Source organism: Arachis duranensis, chromosome 6 (assembly GCF_000817695.3).
Source record: "Arachis duranensis cultivar V14167 chromosome 6, aradu.V14167.gnm2.J7QH, whole genome shotgun sequence".
NCBI lineage: Eukaryota > Viridiplantae > Streptophyta > Magnoliopsida > Fabales > Fabaceae > Arachis > Arachis duranensis.
The window spans coordinates 16,688,860-16,710,497 of NC_029777.3; the positions used below are offsets into that span (position 1 = coordinate 16,688,860).

At 31.7% G+C, this 21,638-nt stretch overlaps 3 protein-coding genes across 3 annotated transcripts; 2 read left to right on the plus strand and 1 right to left on the minus strand.

Annotated features, from left to right (window-relative positions):
• The first annotated feature begins 8,437 nt into the window (after positions 1-8,437).
• On the plus strand, positions 8,438-13,718 carry LOC107493104 (beta-galactosidase 5). Its single transcript, XM_016114178.3, has 17 exons — positions 8,438-8,777; positions 8,872-8,967; positions 9,083-9,195; positions 9,369-9,435; positions 9,535-9,627; positions 10,054-10,197; positions 10,389-10,477; positions 10,564-10,669; positions 10,745-10,832; positions 10,904-11,022; positions 11,089-11,250; positions 11,334-11,512; positions 11,609-11,828; positions 11,909-12,016; positions 12,099-12,212; positions 12,308-12,510; positions 13,236-13,718. The coding sequence occupies exons 1-17, from the start codon at positions 8,604-8,606 to the stop codon at positions 13,345-13,347; spliced, it is 2,187 nt and encodes a 728-aa protein (XP_015969664.1). The 5' UTR covers positions 8,438-8,603; the 3' UTR covers positions 13,348-13,718.
• Positions 13,719-13,900: 182 nt separating this feature from the next.
• On the minus strand, positions 13,901-14,824 carry LOC107493106 (thioredoxin H1-like). Its single transcript, XM_016114180.3, has 3 exons — positions 14,622-14,824; positions 14,381-14,503; positions 13,901-14,139 (listed from the first exon to the last, which is right to left on the minus strand). The coding sequence occupies exons 1-3, from the start codon at positions 14,703-14,705 to the stop codon at positions 14,002-14,004; spliced, it is 345 nt and encodes a 114-aa protein (XP_015969666.1). The 5' UTR covers positions 14,706-14,824; the 3' UTR covers positions 13,901-14,001.
• Positions 14,825-15,754: 930 nt separating this feature from the next.
• On the plus strand, positions 15,755-21,050 carry LOC107493105 (probable GTP-binding protein OBGC2). The gene is made up of 11 exons (XM_016114179.3): positions 15,755-15,935; positions 16,015-16,280; positions 16,731-16,967; positions 17,335-17,426; positions 17,759-17,842; positions 18,246-18,323; positions 18,833-19,033; positions 19,123-19,230; positions 19,605-19,679; positions 20,156-20,337; positions 20,563-21,050. The coding sequence occupies exons 1-11, from the start codon at positions 15,826-15,828 to the stop codon at positions 20,660-20,662; spliced, it is 1,533 nt and encodes a 510-aa protein (XP_015969665.1). The 5' UTR covers positions 15,755-15,825; the 3' UTR covers positions 20,663-21,050.
• The last annotated feature ends 588 nt before the right edge of the window (positions 21,051-21,638 follow it).

The window sequence follows — 21,638 nt, forward strand, 5'->3', positions numbered from 1 at the left end:
AACGGAAACCGTCTATTCCGATCAAAGTCAGGCTCGACAATGCTACAATGAGAGCCTAAAAATCAAAACAGCAGGAAACACGGAGACCGGTCAACAAAAAGAAACCCTCCAAGTGTTAAACATATCCGAGACCGCCGACCTTGACCCTCGCGAGGACCTGCATAACCGACCTTCACCAACCGACGACCTCAAGAAGGTCATCTTAGACTCTAATAACGATCATGTCACTTACATTAGCCATTCATTACTTGCAGGTATTAAAGAACACGTAACAAACATACTGCAAAGAAATGCTGACCTCTTTGCATGGACTCCTACTGACATGCTAGGACTTGATCCAAACTTTATCTGCCACAAGCTACAGATCGATCCCAAGGTCTGACCTATAGTACAAAAGAAGCGAAACATGGGAAACGAAAAAAGGACGGCCTGCCTACAAGAAACCCAGAAGCTCTTAGACGCCGGCTTCATCAAAGAGCTACGCTTCACAACCTGGCTATCCAATGTTGTAATGGGTACAATCAAATCCTAATGCACCCCAAAGATCAGGATAAAATAGCATTTATCACTGAGATGGGAAACTATTGTTATAAAGTAATGCCCTTTGGACTAAAGAACGCAGGTGCTACCTACCAGCGACTTATAGACAAAATTTTCAACAAACAAATAGGACAGAATCTTGAGGTATACGTCGACGACATGGTCATAAAAACAAAACAACTCGAAGATCACGGACGGGATATTGAAGAAATCTTCACACAACTAGGGAAGCATAACATGCGACTAAATCCCGAAAAATGTGCATTCAGGGTAAAAGGAGGCAAATTCCTCGGTTTCATGTTGACATCTAGAGGAATAAAAGCTAATCCTGAAAAATGTGATACAATAATAAAGATGAGAAGCCCTCCAACAGTGAAGGAAGTCCAATAACTCAACGGCAGACTAGCTGCCTTATCTAGATTCCTCCCAGCAATTTCTACACATTCCCAACACTTCTTCAGCATACTAAGGAAGGAATGAAGAATCCAATGGGACGCCGAATGCAAAGCAGCTTTCCAAAAACTCAAATTAATACTTTCATCTCCGCCAATTCTGCAAAAACCAGAGCCAGGTAAACCTTTACTAATTTATCTATCCATTTCTACTAATGCAATAAGCTCGGTCTTAGTTACAGAAATAGGAAGACATCAACATCCAGTATACTTCGTCAGCAAAACATTACAAAATGCCGAGCTACGATACCCACCAATGAAAAAGCTAGCATACGCACTGATAGTCACAGCAAGATGATTACGGCATTATTTTCAAAGCAACCCAATTGTGGTTAAGACTAGCCAACCTATATGCCAACTTCTATCAAGGTCCATGGTCTCTGGAAGATTGACAAAATGTTTAATCGAACTATCAGAATTTGACATCACCTACGAACCAAGGACGGCTATGAAAGCACAGTTCTTGGCCGACTTTGTAGCTGAACTAGCCGAACAAATAGAGGAGGATTACACGTGGGAACTATACGTTGATGGCGCTTCAAATTCAAAAGGATTTGGAGCAGGTGTATTACTCACGAACAAACACGACCTACATACTGAACAGTCAATTCGGTTCACGTTCAAGGCAAGTAATAACCAAGCTGAGTATGAAACATTGCTCACCGGACTCAGACTAGCACAATCTCTCAACATCACCCACCTTCAAGTATACTGCAACTCACAACTAGTCGTACAACAGGTAACAAGACAGTTCCAGGTAAAAGATCATTTATTAGAAAAATACTATTCAATAGTAAAAGACCTTATGTCTCAATTTCATTTAATAGAAATCACACACATAGCTCGGGAACAGAATACCCGAGCAGATGCACTATCAAAATTGGCAACAACTAGGAAAAATAAGCAAGAATCTGTCATATTTCAATTAACAATAGCTGAGCTGAGCTTCAGCAACAACTCGATTTTTTCAATATCACAAGAAAGCGACTGGAGAACACCATGCAAACGATATCTGCAAATCAGAGACATTCCAGAAGGACTGACAGACTTAAGGATATTCAAGAAGATAGCATCATCTTACAGCTTAATAGGACACAACCTTTACAAAAGAGGTTTCTCTCAATCCTTGCTACGCTGCATAGACAAAGAAGAAGCCAACATCATCATGGACGAGGCTTACGAAGGAGTATGCGGCAACCACGTAGGGGGAATGAGCTTAGCATCCAAAATAACCATAGTTGGGTACTACTGGCCAACACTAAAATAAGATTGCATTAACAAAGTCAAAAGATGCGACAGCTGTCAAAAGCACTCCCCAGTTATACACAATCCAGCCGAATTATTACACACTTCAGAGGTAAGCTGGCCTTTTCACAAATAGGGGGCTTGACATCTTCGAACCATTCCCAAAAGTTTCCGGCCAGGTAAAGTATTTACTCGTAGTAATAGATTATTTTTCAAAATGGAACGAAGCCTTACCTTTAACAAAAATCGGAGCTGATAAAGTACAGTCGTTTATATGAAAAAATATTATCTGCCGATTCGATATACCACATGAAATTATTATTGACAATGGTCGACAATTCATCGATCAAAACTTAGCAATATTTTTGTAGGATTTCAAAATTAAACACTATTTCTCTTTAGTGGAACACCCACAAATAAACGGACTTGCAGGACCGCAAACAAAGTCATCCTCCAAACGTTAAAGAAGAAGGTCGGTGACGCCAAAGGAGAATGGAACTCGTTGATCTACAAAAGCCTCTACCTTTTGACAATTGAATATCATCCATTTGCAAACTTGTATATAGTTGTTTTTAGCTTCCGAAGAAACAAGTGTCTATGGAAATATCCAATAATATTGATATGTTAATCCTTAATGGGCCTCTGTGTATTAGCCCAATTTGTTTGACTCTTTTCAGGCCTTTTTGTTATCCATTCCATCATTTTTGTCATTTAAAAACAAATAAGACGCTTTCTCCTATGCATAACAGAGAGAAAAACAGAAATTACACGAGTCTTTCTTCTTTCTTTTTTTTTTTTATTTTGACAATGAGTGTCTCTGTATCTTATGTACAACTTCAATAGGCATGTGAGTATTTTCAACAAATAATTGTCGATAAGATCTATTTTCAATTTTTCACATACAGAAAATATACAAATTATTATATAGTATATATCCTATAAAAAGGTGCAATTTGAAGGTTATTATTTTCCAATTTCTTTCTATTAAATGTTAACTTTAGCTAATAGTGCATCCTATACACTCATGTTTTGATATAACAAATAACAAATTACACAACATTAGTGAATCTTTCATAGTTTCATGTATCTTCTATACTTTGATAAATTAATTAATGAAAAGATTTTATTATACTGTCTAGTTTGATTTAGATACCAAACCTTTTTGTATTATTAGTGTGTCGGCAAGAGAAAAAGAATGATGAAGATCTAACCCTACAACTTGAAAATGCATTATATTTTAGTTAAAGAGCTTTCCTATTCAAACAACTATACATTTTGACTCTCCAAAACAATATTGGGGAGGAAAAAGAGAAAACTCTCTAAATTTCAATACCTGAGAAAATAACCGTTCAAATTAAAAGTAGAAAATATTTTACACATGGTATGTGTTTGCTATTTGTTTAATAATTATTTTCTACATTTGACTATATCTTAATAATAAATAATTTTTTTTAAATACGTTCAAACACATTCAAATATAATAACGTATTAGCATATTTAATTTTATTTTTGCCCATATTCTACTTAAAACAATTATATTATATAAAAAAATTAGTCACTAAATCAGTTATCTATATAAAATATATGTTAAAATATAAAATATATATTAAAAATAAATTAAACAATATATATATATTTATCTATAAATATATAATGAATAATTTAATATCTATTTTTTTATATACAGATAATAAAATTTTTGCTTTTAAAATAAATTTAGAAATAATATATAGATTTAATGAATAATCAATTTATCCTACATGGATATGGATAACCCTTTTAATATATTTGTAAGCATGGTAGAGACTCAAAAGCATATACTCACTTTAAATTGAAAGAAGCACTATCCTCCATCCTTTTCCTTTGTTTTCTCTTCTGATTTCTTTTTTGGGGCGGGGGTGGAAGAGTAAAAGTGAATACAAAACAATACACCTCATTCATGAAGCTTATGATTAGGGTTACACAATTTTATCAACCTAGGGTCACCACATGCCATCGCAACCATTCATCAAAAACATATAATGATGTTCCTACCCTATATACATGGTCCTTAATTTATTACACCTTTTTCTTTGGCAACTTTTATTTTCAATTCAATGTGTAGCTTGCACCGACGTAAAGGGAAAGACAACAATATCCATATATCCATCTTTTCCACTCTTCTTTGAAGTTCTATATATATATTGTTGTTTTATATATTTTTTATACGAATAATTAATTTAATAATTAATTTTTTTATATACGTAACATTATCTTAAACAATTGCCATGATGTCTTCATTGTCTCTCCAATTATTATATATACTTGTTTGTTATTAGTTATTTATTTTTAGGTATGGGGGATTATATAAATGTTTAATTTGGTATAAAGTTACAAATTAAAATACAATAAAATTATGAATTAATGTCTGGTATATATAGATTTATTTGTCTTAGATTTATTCATGTATATAGTATAGTACTTTTATATAGTACTTGTTACAATTATTACAACTAACGCATTGATAGTAGTTGAAAGTACTTTCGATTTTCAAATTGTGAATTAAGGCACTTAATTATAATAGCCGTGATAATAGTTGCTTAATGCTAGTATATTTCTTTTTCTTTTTTTTTAAAAAAAAAATCTAATTAGAAACGTGATGCCAGCTATAGTATAGGGAATAATTAAAGTAAAATAAATAAAATAAATAAAAAGCCTGATAAGATATATAGGGGAATTTTCAATTCTGGATTGAAATAAAAGTCAACATCTGATGAGTTTACATCAACAATCGTCAATTTTCCTTCTTTGGATGAGACTCATCCGAAGATCACTAAAATTACTTTTTAATAAAAATAATAAATAAATAAATAAAATAGAACAATGATGGTGTTTGCACATGTGTACTCTTTATATTCCTATATTTCTATATTTATTATGTGACATCATAATCTACCAATAATAACCACTTCTATATAGTGTCATTTATTCATTGGAAGCACAAAGGAGGACAAATCCATGGCAATAATAACACTCCACTAAGAGAGAAAAAAAAAAGGAATATGGAAATTTTCGCTTTAATCCTTCTAAATAAGACCTTAGGTAGATGAACTATGCTCTTAATTAATTTGTTTGTATATTGTTATTGGCAAGTGTTTTTTTATAATTTATTTATTTATTTATTTGTAATGCTCTATATTATATATATAGTACAATCATTTGACAAATCAAGTAATTAACATTATTATTGCTCCTCTACTGTTAATTATGTACTATATTTCATAATTAATTAGTTTGGCATCTTAAATTAGGGGTGTCTATGGATCGGATCGTATCTGCAGATCCGCGCTAAATATTCGCATCTGTTCTACATCCACGTATTCGATCCACGGATCCGCACAATAATAATTAAAAATAAATAAATAAAAGTATAAATGAAATATTTTTATTGAATTTTTTTACATAAAAATATGATTAAAAAGAGAAGGTTTAATTATACAAATAAATTCGATATCCGATCCAATCTGATTCGCACATTTGCGGATCGGATCAGATCGGATTTGGCACTAAAAAGCGCATATATCATATTCAATCCAATTCGATGAAAATTGTGCGGATCGGATCGAATTTTCGGCCTTATCCAATCCGATCTGATATGCGGACACCCCTATCTAAAACATAAGGAACTAAGAACTTTTATTCTATCTTATTATTTGCATATTAAATGTATATGTCATAGTGAGTTGAGCCTTTTCATCATGTTTTCTCATATAAAATGAAATTATTATTTTCATTTTCATTTTAAATTTTGGTTATTATAAATTTCAATTTACAAAATGATGTGACAAATTAGCACTAAAACTAAATCATCAATGATTGACATATATAAAAAAGAAATGTTTTGTATTGTAGTTATTTTATTTGGTATAGAGTAATTTACTATCAAATGAAGTATAAAATTGTATAAGATATCTATAAGAGAAACGGGACTTAGCAATAAAAAATTATCGGTATTTTTTCAAAATGTCGCAAATCGATTGAGCTGGTGCGGTTCTTATTGCATAATTAAACTCCATTCTAAATTTTATGAATTTGTGACTGTTTTGGACTCCAACTGTCGTAAATCTATCAAAAAATCGTTGTTATTTAACGTGTATTTTGTAGTGAAACAAGGATATTTATAAGTAAAAGAATACGTACTATTATTATTATACAAAAAAAAAGTATAAATAACGTATTTAATTTCTATTCCAAGTTAATTACATTTCTAAATCAATCATTCCTTAGGATGATTTGTTTTCCACTTTTCCTCATATATCAACTTGACAACAACAAGTATCAGTTATTCATCAAAGCTAACGTGAGAACCTTTCCTTTTATAATGATTTTGGTTGAGAAATAAAAAATAAAAAAATAAGACAAATGAAAATTAGAGGGTAGTCAAAATCACGAGACCACAAATAAGAAAAAAATCAAATAATATATATGATGCATGGGCATGGCACATGGAAGAAAGCAAGCAAGCAACCTCTTAAACCCCACAAAGGAAAAAAAAAAAAAGAAATAAATGGTTTCACGAACATACAAAGAGAACAGATCAGTCATACAAGATAAAATTTGTCGTGGAATATAATTTATAATATAATGAGAATAATTAATAAATTGTTTTGGTGAGGATAATGGATCTTATTTGCACATGCAAACCAAGGAGCGAATATGATGGAAAATGGGGTAAGGGTCAGCCACCACCACTATGTACCTAAAATTTGTAAAAAAAAAAATATTGTTATATATAAATTAAAAATCAATCACTATATATTTATGGATAAATAATTTTTAAATTGTTTGTAATATTTTTATTTTATGATAGGTATATTTTTATATTTTAATATATTATTTATATAAATAATTAATTTAATAATTTTTTAATAAATAATATAGTTGTAAAATGATGAGTATTTTTTTCATTCATTTCCTCCCAAATAAAAAACGTAAGACATACAAGAGGTATTATTATGGTATATTTAGTTTTAAACTTTTAATTAAACTCTTTTTATTTGATGGCTTACCTTTCGGATCTTATGAGTTATCATTAGGAATTTGATACATTTAATGAGGTTTTATTGAAGTTTTATTTACAAAAGAAAAGTTGATCGATCTATCAACAAGTATCTTGAATCCAACACGGTGGTGTATTCAAAGTGATACATTGCTAATTAATCATTCTATACGATTCTTCTTTAAAAAATCATTTTAATTAAATAAATGGATACATTTAATTCACTAATTTCTATAGCCCAAAAAAAATATCTATCTTACATTTTAAAAATATATGTTAAGATTATAAATTAAAAAAAATTATTAAAAAAATAAAAAATCAAAATTTTTAATGTATTTATTTTGTATTTATTAAAAAAAGACTTAAAATTTTTATTAATAATAAGTTTATCATGTACTTTAAAGACAAATATTAGCTAAATCTTAAAAAAAAAAAGATAAACCGGTGTATTAAAAGACATAACTATCTGAAAATGAAAAAAGTAATAATAGCATGACATAATAATTAAAGTAAACCCAATCCAATTTTAACTTAATTATTCTCAATCATTAATATGGAGAGTAAGGTAGTTGTCATGTGATTTAGATGCCACAGAATTAAATAATGGAGAGTGAGGTACTGTAAAATTTAAATTATTTGTTCTATTAATTAAAGGGATATATAGGACAATCTACATCTACCCTTTCAAGATCTCATTAGGTGGGAGTTGAATGCCATTATCACCCCTTAACTAATGGAAAAATATTAAATAAAAACAAAAACTAGTTAATAATAATAATACCTTACAAGCATTCTTACATCAATATAATTATAGAAATATTACATTTATTTGTTCAAGAAAGAACCAGACAGTATAACTTTGCATAGATTTTATAACAAAAAGAAAATTCTTTTTCCATAAAAAATAAAAGAATGATGATCTTTCTTCATTGTATCTGTGACAACACTTCAATATGTTCCTTAATATGCGCATGACAAGATTTTTCTGAAAAAAAAAATAATAATAATAATAAAATATGTTCAAAATTTGAAAAGCAATCACTTTCTTTATTACTACACTCTCATCAGAGAGACACATAACCAAACCAAACATCAAAACAAAACAAAAAACAATAATAAAATACAAAAATTCTCTGACATGTTCTGTGAAACTTTCAGTGTATAGTTATTACTATTGTTACTATTAACAACCAAGTACTACTAACATAAATTCAAACACAAGCACAATGTTCATATATCTGAGTTAGATTCAGATTTCAGAACTAAACTCCTCTCTCTTTCTCTCTCTGTACTTCTTGAACTTGAACTCTTTCAATAATTAATAAGCTATGGAAACTAACTCAGTTTCCAAGCTTAGATTCTTGTTCTTCATGTGTGTACTTTTTGTGGGGTGTGATTTGATCCAATGCAGTGTGACCTATGATAAAAAAGCCATTGTTATCAATGGCCAAAGAAGAATCCTCATATCTGGCTCCATTCACTATCCTAGAAGCACCCCAGAAGTAAAGTCACAATCTTTTTCATCTTTGTGTTTGTAAAAACATGATCTTTGTTATGTTCTCACATTCATGTTTGTGTTTTTTTTGGTTTTTCTAGATGTGGGAGGATCTGATAACAAAGGCCAAAAATGGAGGACTTGATGTAATTGATACCTATGTTTTCTGGAATGTTCATGAACCTTCTCCTGGCAATGTATATAACTACTATGGATCTTCCATTTGGAGCTCAAATTTTCAAACTCTAACTGTTTTTCTAACACCCTTTTTCCTTTTTATTATTTTTATTTTTTTTTAAATTAATTTTGCAGTATAATTTTGAAGGAAGATATGATCTTGTACGGTTCATTAAGACAGTGCAGAAAGTGGGACTCTATGTTCATCTTCGGATTGGTCCTTATGTTTGTGCTGAGTGGAATTTTGGGTACATTTTCATTCATTCTCAACTTCAAATTTTGTTTTTCTAATTTTGTTTATATAGTACTATACACTTTAATGTTGTTGTTTCTTTTTATTTATTTATTTTATTTCTTAGTATGAATATTTAATGTGAATGTGATTCTAAATCTATACTTTTTTAATGGTGTTATTGTGTAGAGGATTTCCTGTTTGGTTGAAATATGTTCCTGGCATCAGTTTCAGAACAGATAATGGTCCTTTTAAGGTTGGAACCTGGAACTTCATAGTTTTTCCCAAAAAAAAAAAATGGAATGAATGTTATGTGATTTTTGAGTTGATTTAATTGTTGTCTCTCTATTCTTAGGTAAAGATGCATAGATTCACTGAGAAAATTGTCCAAATGATGAAGAATGAGAAGCTATTCCAATCTCAGGGTGGCCCTATCATTCTTTCTCAGGTATGAACTTCTTCTCACTTTATCACATGACTCAAGTTCTTGTCCAAAATTAACCCTACACATGTGTGTTACTGTAGTTTGGAATAATTTAATTGTGAATTTTGGTTTGTGTTGTGATTTCTCAACATCTTTGGATCTTATGTTGCACTTATTAAACGTCTCAAAACCAGAAAACATAATTTGTCTTCTCTTCAAACAAAATTTATTTTTTATTTTTTATTTTTTTATTTTCAAAATCTTAAAAACAGAAAATATTAAAAATTAAAAAAAAATGAAAATACAAATATAATTTACCCATAAATCTTATTTTTGTTTTCACCTCCCATTTATAACATTTTAAAAACAGAAAATAAAAAATGAAAACAGAGTCCAAATGTACCTTCACTATGTTACATCTTGAAATTCAAAATTATTTTGAATTGGTAGATTGAGAATGAATATGGAGCACAAAGCAAGTCACTTGGAGCAGCTGGTCATTCATATGTAAACTGGGCTGCAAGAATGGCTGTTGGGTTAGCCACTGGAGTCCCTTGGGTTATGTGCAAAGAAGATGATGCCCCAGATCCTATTGTGAGTTCATATATTGCACTTTAGTCCTTAAGCTTTACACTATTTTCACTTTAGTCCTTCAAAAATAAAAATGGAATTTTAGTAACCATTGATGAAAATTTTGCTTACAAGGTCAATATGCAATTTGAGAAAGTTTAGGGAGTAAAATGCAAATATCTATAAATTCATTTCATTTTATTTCTTCACTACAGATAAATACTTGTAACGGATTCTACTGTGACTATTTCACTCCAAACAAACCATACAAGCCTAAACTTTGGACTGAGTCTTGGAGTGGCTGGTAAGATACCTATGATATAATAATAATATAATAGTGTTGATGAAATTAGTTTCTTAATTCTTTACTCTTTTTATTTGAATTATTAGGTTTACTGAATTTGGTGGACCAATTTACCAACGACCTGTTGAGGATCTAGCATTTGGAGTTGCTCGTTTTATTCAAAGTGGAGGCTCATATTTTAATTACTACATGGTTGGTCACCTTTGCTAATTTATTTTCTCGATTTAACTAAATTGGTATATCATATAATTTAATTGTTGATGATAGTACCATGGAGGAACCAATTTTGGAAGATCAGCTGGAGGCCCATTCATTACTACAAGCTATGACTATGATGCTCCAATTGATGAATATGGTGAGATTAATATCTTCTTTGATGATTTTGTTTATTCCTCAATTTACTGAGCATGTAATTGGATGGTTCAGGATTGATTAGAGAACCTAAATACAGTCATTTGAAGGATCTTCATGAAGCTATTAAGCAATGTGAAGCTGCTTTGGTTTCTTCAGATCCTGTTGTTAAACCTTTAGGAACATATGAGCAGGTATTTCAACTTTTAAGTTGTATATACAAATAAACTACCCTTTCAATGATCCTTCTCTTTTTGCAGGCTCATGTATTCTCTTCTGGAAGAACTTGTGCCGCTTTTCTGTCAAACTACCACTCGAATTCTGCAGCTCGAGTGACCTTCAATGGCAGACACTATGACTTGCCTGCTTGGTCCATAAGCATTCTTCCTGATTGCAAAACAGATGTTTTCAACACGGCAAGAGTAAGTATTAGCCCATCACAACAACAACAAAGTCCGGCCCATAAAATTACTGATTCGATTATTGTTATATGAATTTGATGAAGGTGAGGACTAAACCTTCAGCAGCACAAATGTTACCTAGCAATTCAAAATTCTTATCATGGGAGACCTATGATGAGGATGTGAATTCTTTAGAGGAATCTTCAAGGATTTCAGGTTCTGGTCTTAAGGAACAGATAAGTGTTACCAGAGACACTAGTGACTACTTGTGGTACATTACCAGGTAAAGCTAAAATTCTGATTGAATGTTGGCAATTCTAACTATGAAAAATTATTAGTTTTTGTGCATTTCTCAACTATTTTCTGTTTTCATTTCCAGCGTTGACATTAGTTCATCAGAATCCTCTCTTAGAGGCGGACACAAGCCTAGCATCAATGTGCATTCGGAAGGCGACGCGGTCCATGTATTTGTGAATGGACAATTTGTAGGTTCTGCTTTTGGGACAATGGAAAGAAGAAGTTTCACATTCAATGGCCCTGTCAACCTCCATGCCGGAACAAATAAAATAGCACTACTCAGCATAGCTGCTGGATTGCCGGTTAGTACTCCATTACTTGTACTCTACGTCAAGTGTTTAATTCAACATGCACTCATTACTAATTCATTATTTTGTCTTAGAATGTTGGATTCCGTTATGAAACATGGAAGACAGGTATCTCCGGAGTTTCCATCCAAGGTCTCGATCATGGACAGAAAGATTTGACATGGCAAAGGTGGTCCTACCAGGTATCATTGATTTTTTATATTGCTTCTTCATATATACATAGTGTTCTTTGAATATAAAATAATGTATTGTATTCATAAACAGGTTGGTCTTAAAGGAGAAGCTATGAATTTGGTGTCTCCAATTAAGGTCTCATCTGTTGATTGGGTTAGAGAGTCACTAGCCACTCAAAACCAGCCCCAATTGAAATGGCACAAGGTAAAAACAATAGCATGCTAATGGAGTTATAGTTTTTTTTTTAAATAATACAATAATTGGTTGGTTCAAATATACTGAAATTGGAACCTTTTCAGGCATATTTCAATGCACCTGATGGAAATGAACCATTGGCATTGGACCTTGGAAGCATGGGAAAGGGTCAAGTATGGATCAATGGACAAAGCATAGGAAGATATTGGATGGTTTATGCAAAGGGTCAATGCAATTCTTGCAACTATGCTGGCACATATAGACCTGCAAAATGCCAACTTGGTTGTGAACAACCAACTCAAAGATGGTACCTTTTTTTTTTTCATTTTTTCTTGCGTGTTTACGAATTGGTGGCAGTTAACTTCACGTGAAGTTGATAACTTAAAATCGTTAGATAAAAATTTAATCAAATCATTCAAATCATTTAATGGCTCTCAGTTATCAGCTTCCTGTAAAATTGACTGCACCTGTGTTTTTGCCTTACAAATCACTTTCAATATTTACTTGTGTGCAAGCCGTTGACTTTTTGCACTTGTGTAGAGTAACATAATAGCAAGGTTTTGAAAACTGATCGGTCATTGAAATAATAAAATAATAGAAATTTAAAGGTTTACACCTTTAATCGAAGTGTAATCTGATATAATAAAATAATATATCTTTATATAATATATATTTTTAAAAAATGATTCTTTAACCTGTTTTTTGCAACTAGTGTTGGTCTAAATTAAACTGATCATATGACCGATTTCCAATTAACCCAATTAAACTAACTGATTGAGTTCGATTTTTATAACCATGCATAATGGTGTGCACATTTTGGTTTTGTGATTAGCAATTACTCTCTATGCTAGAATAATGATGGAAAACTTTTTCTTTTTCTTTTTTTTTAATAACATTTAGATAAATAAAAGTCACTTTTAACCAGAAAAACAAGAAACACACCCTAGATATTGTTACCTTATTTGTTATCATAGTGGACAATGTAATACCAGACTTACATAACCCCATTTTCTGCTTTGGATAATTTTGTAGGTATCATGTTCCAAGATCATGGTTAAAGCCAACAAAGAACTTAATAGTAGTTTTTGAGGAATTAGGTGGGAATCCATGGAAAATATCTTTGGTAAAGAGGACAATACATTGAATATGAGCATACAAAATGGTGAGTGGGGTCATTCATATAGTTATGAATAATAATTATGATATACATAGCATGTCTTCTTTTGAAGTTCTCTCTGGCTTTTGCTGGAAATTAAATGGTAGATAATGTTGGTGGGAATAAAGAGTGGCTACTAGTAGTTACATATCATATATGTGATAATTGAGCTTCACATGGTACATAGTCTTGGCTCAATCATTGATTTGGTTATATCCATATTTTCTATGATATAACTTTGATCTATCATCAAGATGGACCACAAGTGATTGAATACAAAATTTATTTGTACTTGAATGTTAATGTATCTAAGTTGAAAGAGAGAAAATTAAGAGATTAAGGTTGTGATTTCTTTTAAACCATGTTAAGTTGCCTATTATCTTGTTTGTTAATCATTTGTTTAATAGACCCATCTCTTAAATTTCGTAATACTGAAAATTTAAATTCCTAACAGAAATATCTTTTGATAAAATTTTATCAAATCAAACTTAAGTAAAATAATATAAAGAGCCAGGTCAACTAAAAAAATTATTGCAGCAATGTTACCAAAAGCTTCATTGATAGTAACCATCTAGAATTATCTTATTTTGAGAATAATAAGGAAATCGGGTCTAAAAAGTAGGGATTGATATTACAACAAATTTAATACGAAGCTGAATGCTTGGCTATTGCATGTTCTAGTTCTTCCTTCTTGGCACCAACAACCCTATCCACTGCCTTGCCTTCTTTGAAGAATATGAAGGTTGGCATTGCTTCTACTCCCCATTCCTCAGCAATATCCTAACAAACCAAAGTGTTCTTTAATTTTAATTTGTTTCTATGATTCCGTTACAGTGAAAACTCATGTCTCGTTTTCATATGAAATTGATACTTGAGAACTGTTAAATGATTTAATAAATTTAACTAAATTATCATCGAATAATTCTTAACTATCAACTTCAAGTGAAGACAAACTGTATGAGTTTCACCTTGTATTATTAATGTGACACCATAAATATATATGAATATATGATATGCTTACCCTCATTTCATCTACATCCACCTTAAGAAAGATTACATTGGGTGTCTTCTTAGCAAGATCTGCAAAAACTGGACCAATGAAACGGCATGGACCACACCAAGTAGCTGTGAAATCCACCGCAACCTGTTCAAATAATAAATTAATTATTAAATTTTGAAATCATTTCATTAACTTTATACAAATCTTTCCACCCAAAAAATATTTTAAAAAAAATGTTATTAGAAGTTTGTCAAATAAATACCAGCTTCTTGGAATCGGTTCCTAACTTGAGTTGATCCTTCCATGTCTGAAGGCTTTTAACAGGGATGACTTGTCCTTCTGCCATTTCTAATTTTTCTCTTCCAAATAAAAACAATTATTAACCTTTCTCTTTGATGATTCTTCTTCGTTTAGCAACAAATGAAAAATAGGACGTTGAAACCAAAAAACTGGTCACCACTTATTCATGCCTTAGACCCCAATAAATTCGGCAAATGCTTTGCAAATTGCATCTTAATATTTTTAAAAAATATAAGTTAATCATAACTATATCATAATTAACAATTTAACATATCAAGTTTAATACATTGTGGAATTTTTAATCATTAAATATAGTAAAGGTCAACAAAAATTGGTATACGGCCCAATTTCAAGTCCATATTCATTTTCGCTTTCACGTGGTCATTTGCAAATGTTTTTGATTTGGAAAAAAATTAGAGTAGTATTTTAATTCCTAACTTTGGACTAAATTTTAATTTAATTGTTAACATTTTAAAATTTTAAATAAGTTTAATATTATTTTATAATTAAATTTAATATGAATAATCAATATATTTAAAAATCAATATAATATTTAATTTTAGTATGTAAATAAAATCGATCTACCAATGATTATTAATATAAAAGTTTTTTTTATTAATTATTCGAGTCATATTTAATGGTAGAATAATATTGAATCTATTTAAAATTTTTTAAAACTGAAATATGCCGTTTAAAACATTAGGAACTAAATTAAGATTTAATTCTAACATTAAAGACCAAAACATAAACTTTATTTTTGAAAAAAAAAATGATTTGGCTTTATTAATTAAAAATAAAGATTGATGATTAATTCCTCGGGTACTGTAGAGGCACAACCCTCCCAAGCAAGCAAGCTTCATTCTCATCCTCTAATGAGTATCGAATCCGGGAGAGATGGTTAAGAGACACAGACCCTCATCCATCTGTGCCAACTTGCGTTGGTATATTTTTTGTCATATTATTAATGAAAATATTATTAATAAAAATATATACACCTAATGTAAACAAATGGGCTTAGGCCCAATTAAAACAGGAGCGAAACTACACAGCCCAGAGCCCACTACTTGTAGAGGGTAAAAAGGTGAATTGGCTAATCATTAGAACACAACCTCGTCCCCTTATTCCTCTTTCTTCTACTTTGAACTAGTTTCTGCCGAAAACGGATAATGATAATGGTGTCTCCGATAATTTCCCCTCCTTCATCTTCATCTTCCACACTTCATCTTCATTCCTTCGAATCTACCTTCTTCTTCTCCACTCCCTTACTTCCACAAAGGTATCATTTTACATAATAATTTATTATCTTTAATTTTTTGTTCTTAACGATCACTTGCTCACCATGTGTTTGTTGAAAGGAACATACGATTTCAAAGTAGATGCAATAAGTTTGAGAAGCATAGATGGAAAGATGCTGTACGGTGCAGATTTATCAGCTCCAATGCACCTTCAACTTCAACATCAAATTCAAATTCAATGACGTTGATGAAGGAACCTCACAAGTACTTTGACCAAGTTTTCATTACCGTTCGTGCTGGTGATGGTGGGCATGGAGCTATACTCAATGCCCCCAATACTCAAAGATCACCAACAAAACAAGACCAGAAGAAGGATAAGGACAAGAGTAAGAAAAATAAAGTTCAATTTTTCTGTGTATATGCATCGAATTTGCTGCTACCTTAGATTTCTTTGCTTGTGACTAATTTTTCGAACCAACACATTGGTTTTTTATTCTATCTATTATCATGGGGTCTATTATTTGGGACAATTCATGCCACACAAATGCATCAATTTTGCTCATGTATACGCGTATTGTATGCTAATATACATCGAGATAGGAATTTTTGAACTAAAAGATAGGATTCTTCATTCTGTCTATGATAGTCATATACTGTCTATTATTTGGGACAAGCTATCATATTTAAAATAATTATTAAGAAAGCTAATATAAGTATTTGATTAAGATTATTATAAATATTCAATATCATGTATAAATATTTTTTATTTAATAATGAATATACATCTCTGTTTACATTTTCATAAGTTGTTGTATTTATGTAATCGTGCAACATAGTTAAGAAGAAAAGCTCCTTGAAGAGGGACTTTGATGGTTCACTCATACTCCCAATGGGTGGACATGGTGGTGATGTGGTTATCTACGCAGATGAGGGAAAGGACACATTGTTGGAATTTCACAACAAGGGAAGGTACAATGCTAAGCGTGGTGGAAATGTTGATGCAATGGGTGTGTTAAGTTCACTGTTGCGTAATGGAATCACGGCCCCAACTTTGCGCATTCCTGTGCCTGTAGGTTTGTAATGCTCTTGTTTCTATTGATATATATGTGTCTGTGTCTTTAAATGTGAGCATGTTTTGTTACAAGACTCTATGGTGTCACTGCTTGGTAAGACATGGATTAGTTGTTGATGATAAGGGTGTTTCTCTTTTGTTTTTGTTTGGATGAAGAGTTCTGTGTCATGTGATTCATGTAGCTGACACTTCGCCTAATGAGTCAAGATTTAGTTCTTGTTGTTGATGACAATGTTTCTGTTTTGAATTGACTATTGTCAGTCTTCTACGGTAGTACGGTGTTGTATGTGAAGAAACCAAATGTAGTGTTGTAAAGTAATTTGAAGAACTAAATCTTATGTCCCTCATTGAGTTCATGAATGTGACAGGTACAGTTGTGAAAAACAAACGAGGGAAGACGTTGGCTGATCTAGCACAACCTGGCGATGAAGTTCTTGTAGCTAGGGGTGGACAAGGAGGGGTAATATGCTTCTTTCTCTTTTCCTCCATTTGAAGGTTTGCTTTACAATGAGAATCATTGCATCAGATGCATTTGATTGATTAATGACTTTAGCTCCATATCAAGCTGATGATGAAATGGAATAATTAGATCAACATAGTTCATATATACATTTAAGTAATTTCATTTTTTTTTTACTTGTGTGGCATAAGAATTTAGTTAGTTATTTATTTATTTTGCAATATCATGGTGCCAACTTTTTGTTTTTCTTCTTCCCTGGAAAATACAGAGAGTTTATTTCTGTTGTTTTATTTTACTCTGAATATATATTTCTTTTATCATTCCCTGCCCAGATTAGTTTGTTAGAAGTTCCACAGCATCAAAAGAAAAGGATGATGACTTTGACAACTAACGTGATGAGAGATGAATCTGATAAGGTGAAGTGTGTTGAGTCTTTTTCTGCACTTGGAGATATTTTTGGTGTTGTATTCCATAGAAAGATATCATTAGCAGCCTCTTATAGTTACACTCTCCTTTACTCTAATTGAATAACTTGTACAATAACAACAAAGCCTTATTCCCCCAGGAGGGGTCAGTTACATGCTTTTAGGGTAAAAAAAAATTGAATTGTGGAATACGTAATATGATTAATGAGTATATTTTTTATCACCAAAAAAGTATCTAGAAACTACGAATTCTCATATCAGGCTTTATCAAGATTCAAGAAATGAACATGTGTTGGCGATATGAAATTTCTGCCTGATTTGATGCCACTGTGCATTAGCAAGCTGTGTTACTTTCTTACTGTAAGGTAAAACTTGTATTTAACAACTGTTACAGGTATTAGTTCACGGTCAGCCTGGGGAAGAAATTAAATTGGAGTTGATCCTGCGAGTAGTTGCCGATGTTGGTCTAGTTGTGAGTATGCCTGTGCACAATGCCCTATTAAATTAGACAATGCTGAGATTGCTAAAAATTAAAATATTGAATTTATCATGATTTAGGCCCAGTTTGGGTAAACAGCTTAATTAAGCCCCTTTTAAAAAAATAGATTAAACAATAAATGACTATATTAAAAGTAGCTTATGAATAAGTTATTTTGTATTTGGATTTTTAGTTCTAAAAGTGTTTATTTTATAGAAATGTGATAAAAAGTAGTAGGATTATGATAGAAGTCATTTTTTTAACTTCACTATAAGCTCCTAAATAGCTTTTTAAAAAGCTGCAATTTGGTTTTAAAAATTGCACCAGACATTAATGCTACTACTTTGCATAAGTCAAAAGTTCAAAAAAGTTACTTTTGAAGCTTCCCAAACGGGTCTTTAGTATAGTCCAAGCGAAACTTTTTTGGCTCTAGAATAACTTCTTGTTGAAAACTGCTTAAGGTGCAATTCATATGCTCAATGATGAAGTAAATATTGTTTTAGGGACTTCCAAATGCTGGAAAATCGACACTTCTGGCAGCGATTACACTCGCAAAACCTGACATTGCTGACTATCCATTTACAACATTAATGCCAAACCTCGGCCGCCTTGGCGGTGATCCTACCTTAGGGGCAGGGATGTATTCATCTGAAGCTACGTTGGCAGATTTGCCTGGCCTTATAGAAGGAGCTCACTTAGGGAAGGTATTATATATGTCTTTTCCTCTTGAAGTGGCTCCATTGTAATTTTTAAACCATATTGATGCTAAATTTGAAAGCTTTTTATCTTCTAGGGTCTTGGCCGCAATTTTTTGAGGCACCTGAGGCGGACTCGAGTGTTGGTTCATGTTGTTGATGCGGCCGCTGAGAACCCTATAAATGACTACAGAACTGTTAGAGAAGTATGTATCTTGTATTCCGTCATTGATCATATTTATTTATTCAGGATTTTTTTGTTGGTTCAATTGCTTTACCTGTTATTTATTTATTTATGCTCTTAAAGACTCAACTCGAGCAACACTTAGAATGAATTTACTTGAACAATTGCTTTTTATGTGCTGACTTGTTTCCTCCTAAAAACATGATTTTCAAAGTCCTATAATATTTTTTATTTATTTAATTATTTTATTAATTTATTTTTTAATAGCTAGCATGATGTGTATATAACTCTGGTTCATATAGTGTGCAGAAGCTTTTCTCGTTATAATGTGTTTCTTTCCCTTTCAGTAGTGTTGCTAAGTTCGTGCTCTGTCAAATGGTGATTTTGTTTTTGCAGGAGTTGCGCATGTATAATCCCGAGTACCTTGAAAGACCATACATTGTTGTTTTGAATAAGATTGACCTATCCGAGGTATATAGTTCCCTCTTCCCACGCTCAATGCATTAAGCTCCATCGTTTGGGGTTAAAGGATGAGGATTGTGTTAGGACTGCGACAATTAACGTAAAACTATGTGAAATCTCTATGCATGGCCACAACGCAATGATGTCTTTGGATCTATGCAGGGTTGTGCATGGATAAGATCCAATGGCATATTGGATCCATGTACTGGACCTTACCTATTGAGAAAAGGCTTTCTTAAGTTTGTTTTTGGGTTAGGTGAGGCCGCAAGGGTCAATAGTCCTTACTCCTTAGCCTTACCTTTGTGGCAGGATCAGCAGTTTCTATGACTGGAACCTGGTTCCACTAGGTTATCAAACTCTCAAATTAACTCAGACAACTCATAGCTATACGAGTTTAGGACCTAAATTCTTGAGTTTGATATGTGAGACAGTCTTGTGACATGCAAAAATTATGGTGATTAACATGTGGCTAACAATAATTCCAGGCAAAGAACAGGCTTTCATCACTTTCTGAAGAAATTATGAAAATAGGCAACAATAGCACAGCTTCTGAACCGAAACCAAGTCCGGAAGTTCCGGATGAATCATCATCTGATGAAGGTGACCTGCCGGAGAAAGCGCTCGAGGACTATCCACCACCTCTCTCGGTTGTTGGAGTTAGTGTTCTGTAAGTGCTTGACCCGTTGTTTTATATTACTACTGTATTTACCAGTGTTTTACACAGGAAGTTACACAAAATTCTTTGATCATCATATAATATATGGATATGTTCTGGGAAATTGTTTTTCTTCATTACAAATCACATTTGTAGTAACTTGATAAATATAATTTATATCATGCTGTTCATAGTACCAGGATCTTGTAAGATGAAAATTCGAGTTGTTTCTTGCAGAAAGGGTATCAAGATAAAGGAGATGTTGAAGGAAATAAGGGCTGCTTTAAGGAAGTGCACTGGTTCCAATGAGCCTTCGAGTGTGCCACCGCCGCCTTGAGATATGTGCTATGCTTTTTTAAACGACGTTGATGTGGCGGTTCAATGACTGGTCCGGCACAAATTCGGCTTTACCAAAGAACACAGCTCATGCTAAGTTCAAGTTGTTCTTAAGGACCATAATAGTAGTGAGACAATGGAAGCATCGAGTTGAAGAGTCAAATTTGTTCAACCACATGGTTATTAGCAAGGTTGAGAATTTTGCTCGATGAGTTATATCAAAAAGTTCTATACTTCTATGTAACATATATGATAAGTTATGTTTGTAAAATGATAATTATTTTGTCTGTTAGGCTCATATCTAGGTAAATTATTTGGACAAACATAGCATGTATAGTACTCTTGAATATTTGGACAAATGTCTATTATCACTAATTGTTTGCTCTTAATCGATATGTTGTTTAACAATAAACACCTTTAAAAAGAAAAAAAAAAGAAGAAAAAACACATCCTAATTTAAAATAAGTGTTCAATTATAATTGAAAATATAGATTAAGAAAATTACTAGAAGTATTTTGACTTTAGTTATATTTAAGTTAGGGTGCAAACTTTTATATATATATATAAGAAATATAAATATGAATATATTCATATGCGATTAAACACCTCTAAACGAAGAGATTGGTAAAATAAAAGAAATATCTAATTATTTTTAAATTAAAATAATAAATTTATAATTGATAAAAATTGTAAATTTAATAGTAATTAATTCTCTCAATCTATCATTGTATATTTGTATTAATCCTTTTTCCATTTGAATAAATATTCCATGAATATGAGGTAACTTTTCATTATCCAAAACCAGCTTCTCTTCCCCCATAAATTCATCTTTTTTATTACCCCTCTCTCTCATCATTTAATATTTTTTATTCAACATTTATGCTCATTTATTTCACAAGGTAAGAAAAATTTGCTGTTTAATTAAGGGTCTTTTTAACATGTATNAAAGATGCATGTTAGTTAAATTCTAAAAATAT

Bases quoted from the DNA above. Each gene is read 5' to 3' on its own strand.
- LOC107493105 (XM_016114179.3), top strand. From the start codon at position 15,826: ATGATAATGGTGTCTCCGATAATTTCCCCTCCTTCATCTTCATCTTCC. The intron at 19,034-19,122 runs GTATTATATATG...TTTATCTTCTAG, and splicing joins AAGGAGCTCACTTAGGGAAG to GGTCTTGGCCGCAATTTTTT. The intron at 20,338-20,562 runs GTAAGTGCTTGA...TGTTTCTTGCAG, and splicing joins GTTGTTGGAGTTAGTGTTCT to AAAGGGTATCAAGATAAAGG.
- LOC107493106 (XM_016114180.3), bottom strand. From the start codon at position 14,705: ATGGCAGAAGGACAAGTCATCCCTGTTAAAAGCCTTCAGACATGGAAG. The intron at 14,504-14,621 runs GTATTTATTTGA...TTATTTGAACAG, and splicing joins GAACCGATTCCAAGAAGCTG to GTTGCGGTGGATTTCACAGC. The intron at 14,140-14,380 runs GTAAGCATATCA...TTGGTTTGTTAG, and splicing joins TGGATGTAGATGAAATGAGG to GATATTGCTGAGGAATGGGG.
- LOC107493104 (XM_016114178.3), top strand. From the start codon at position 8,604: ATGGAAACTAACTCAGTTTCCAAGCTTAGATTCTTGTTCTTCATGTGT. The intron at 11,513-11,608 runs GTAAAGCTAAAA...TTTCATTTCCAG, and splicing joins TACTTGTGGTACATTACCAG to CGTTGACATTAGTTCATCAG. The intron at 12,017-12,098 runs GTATCATTGATT...ATTCATAAACAG, and splicing joins GGCAAAGGTGGTCCTACCAG to GTTGGTCTTAAAGGAGAAGC.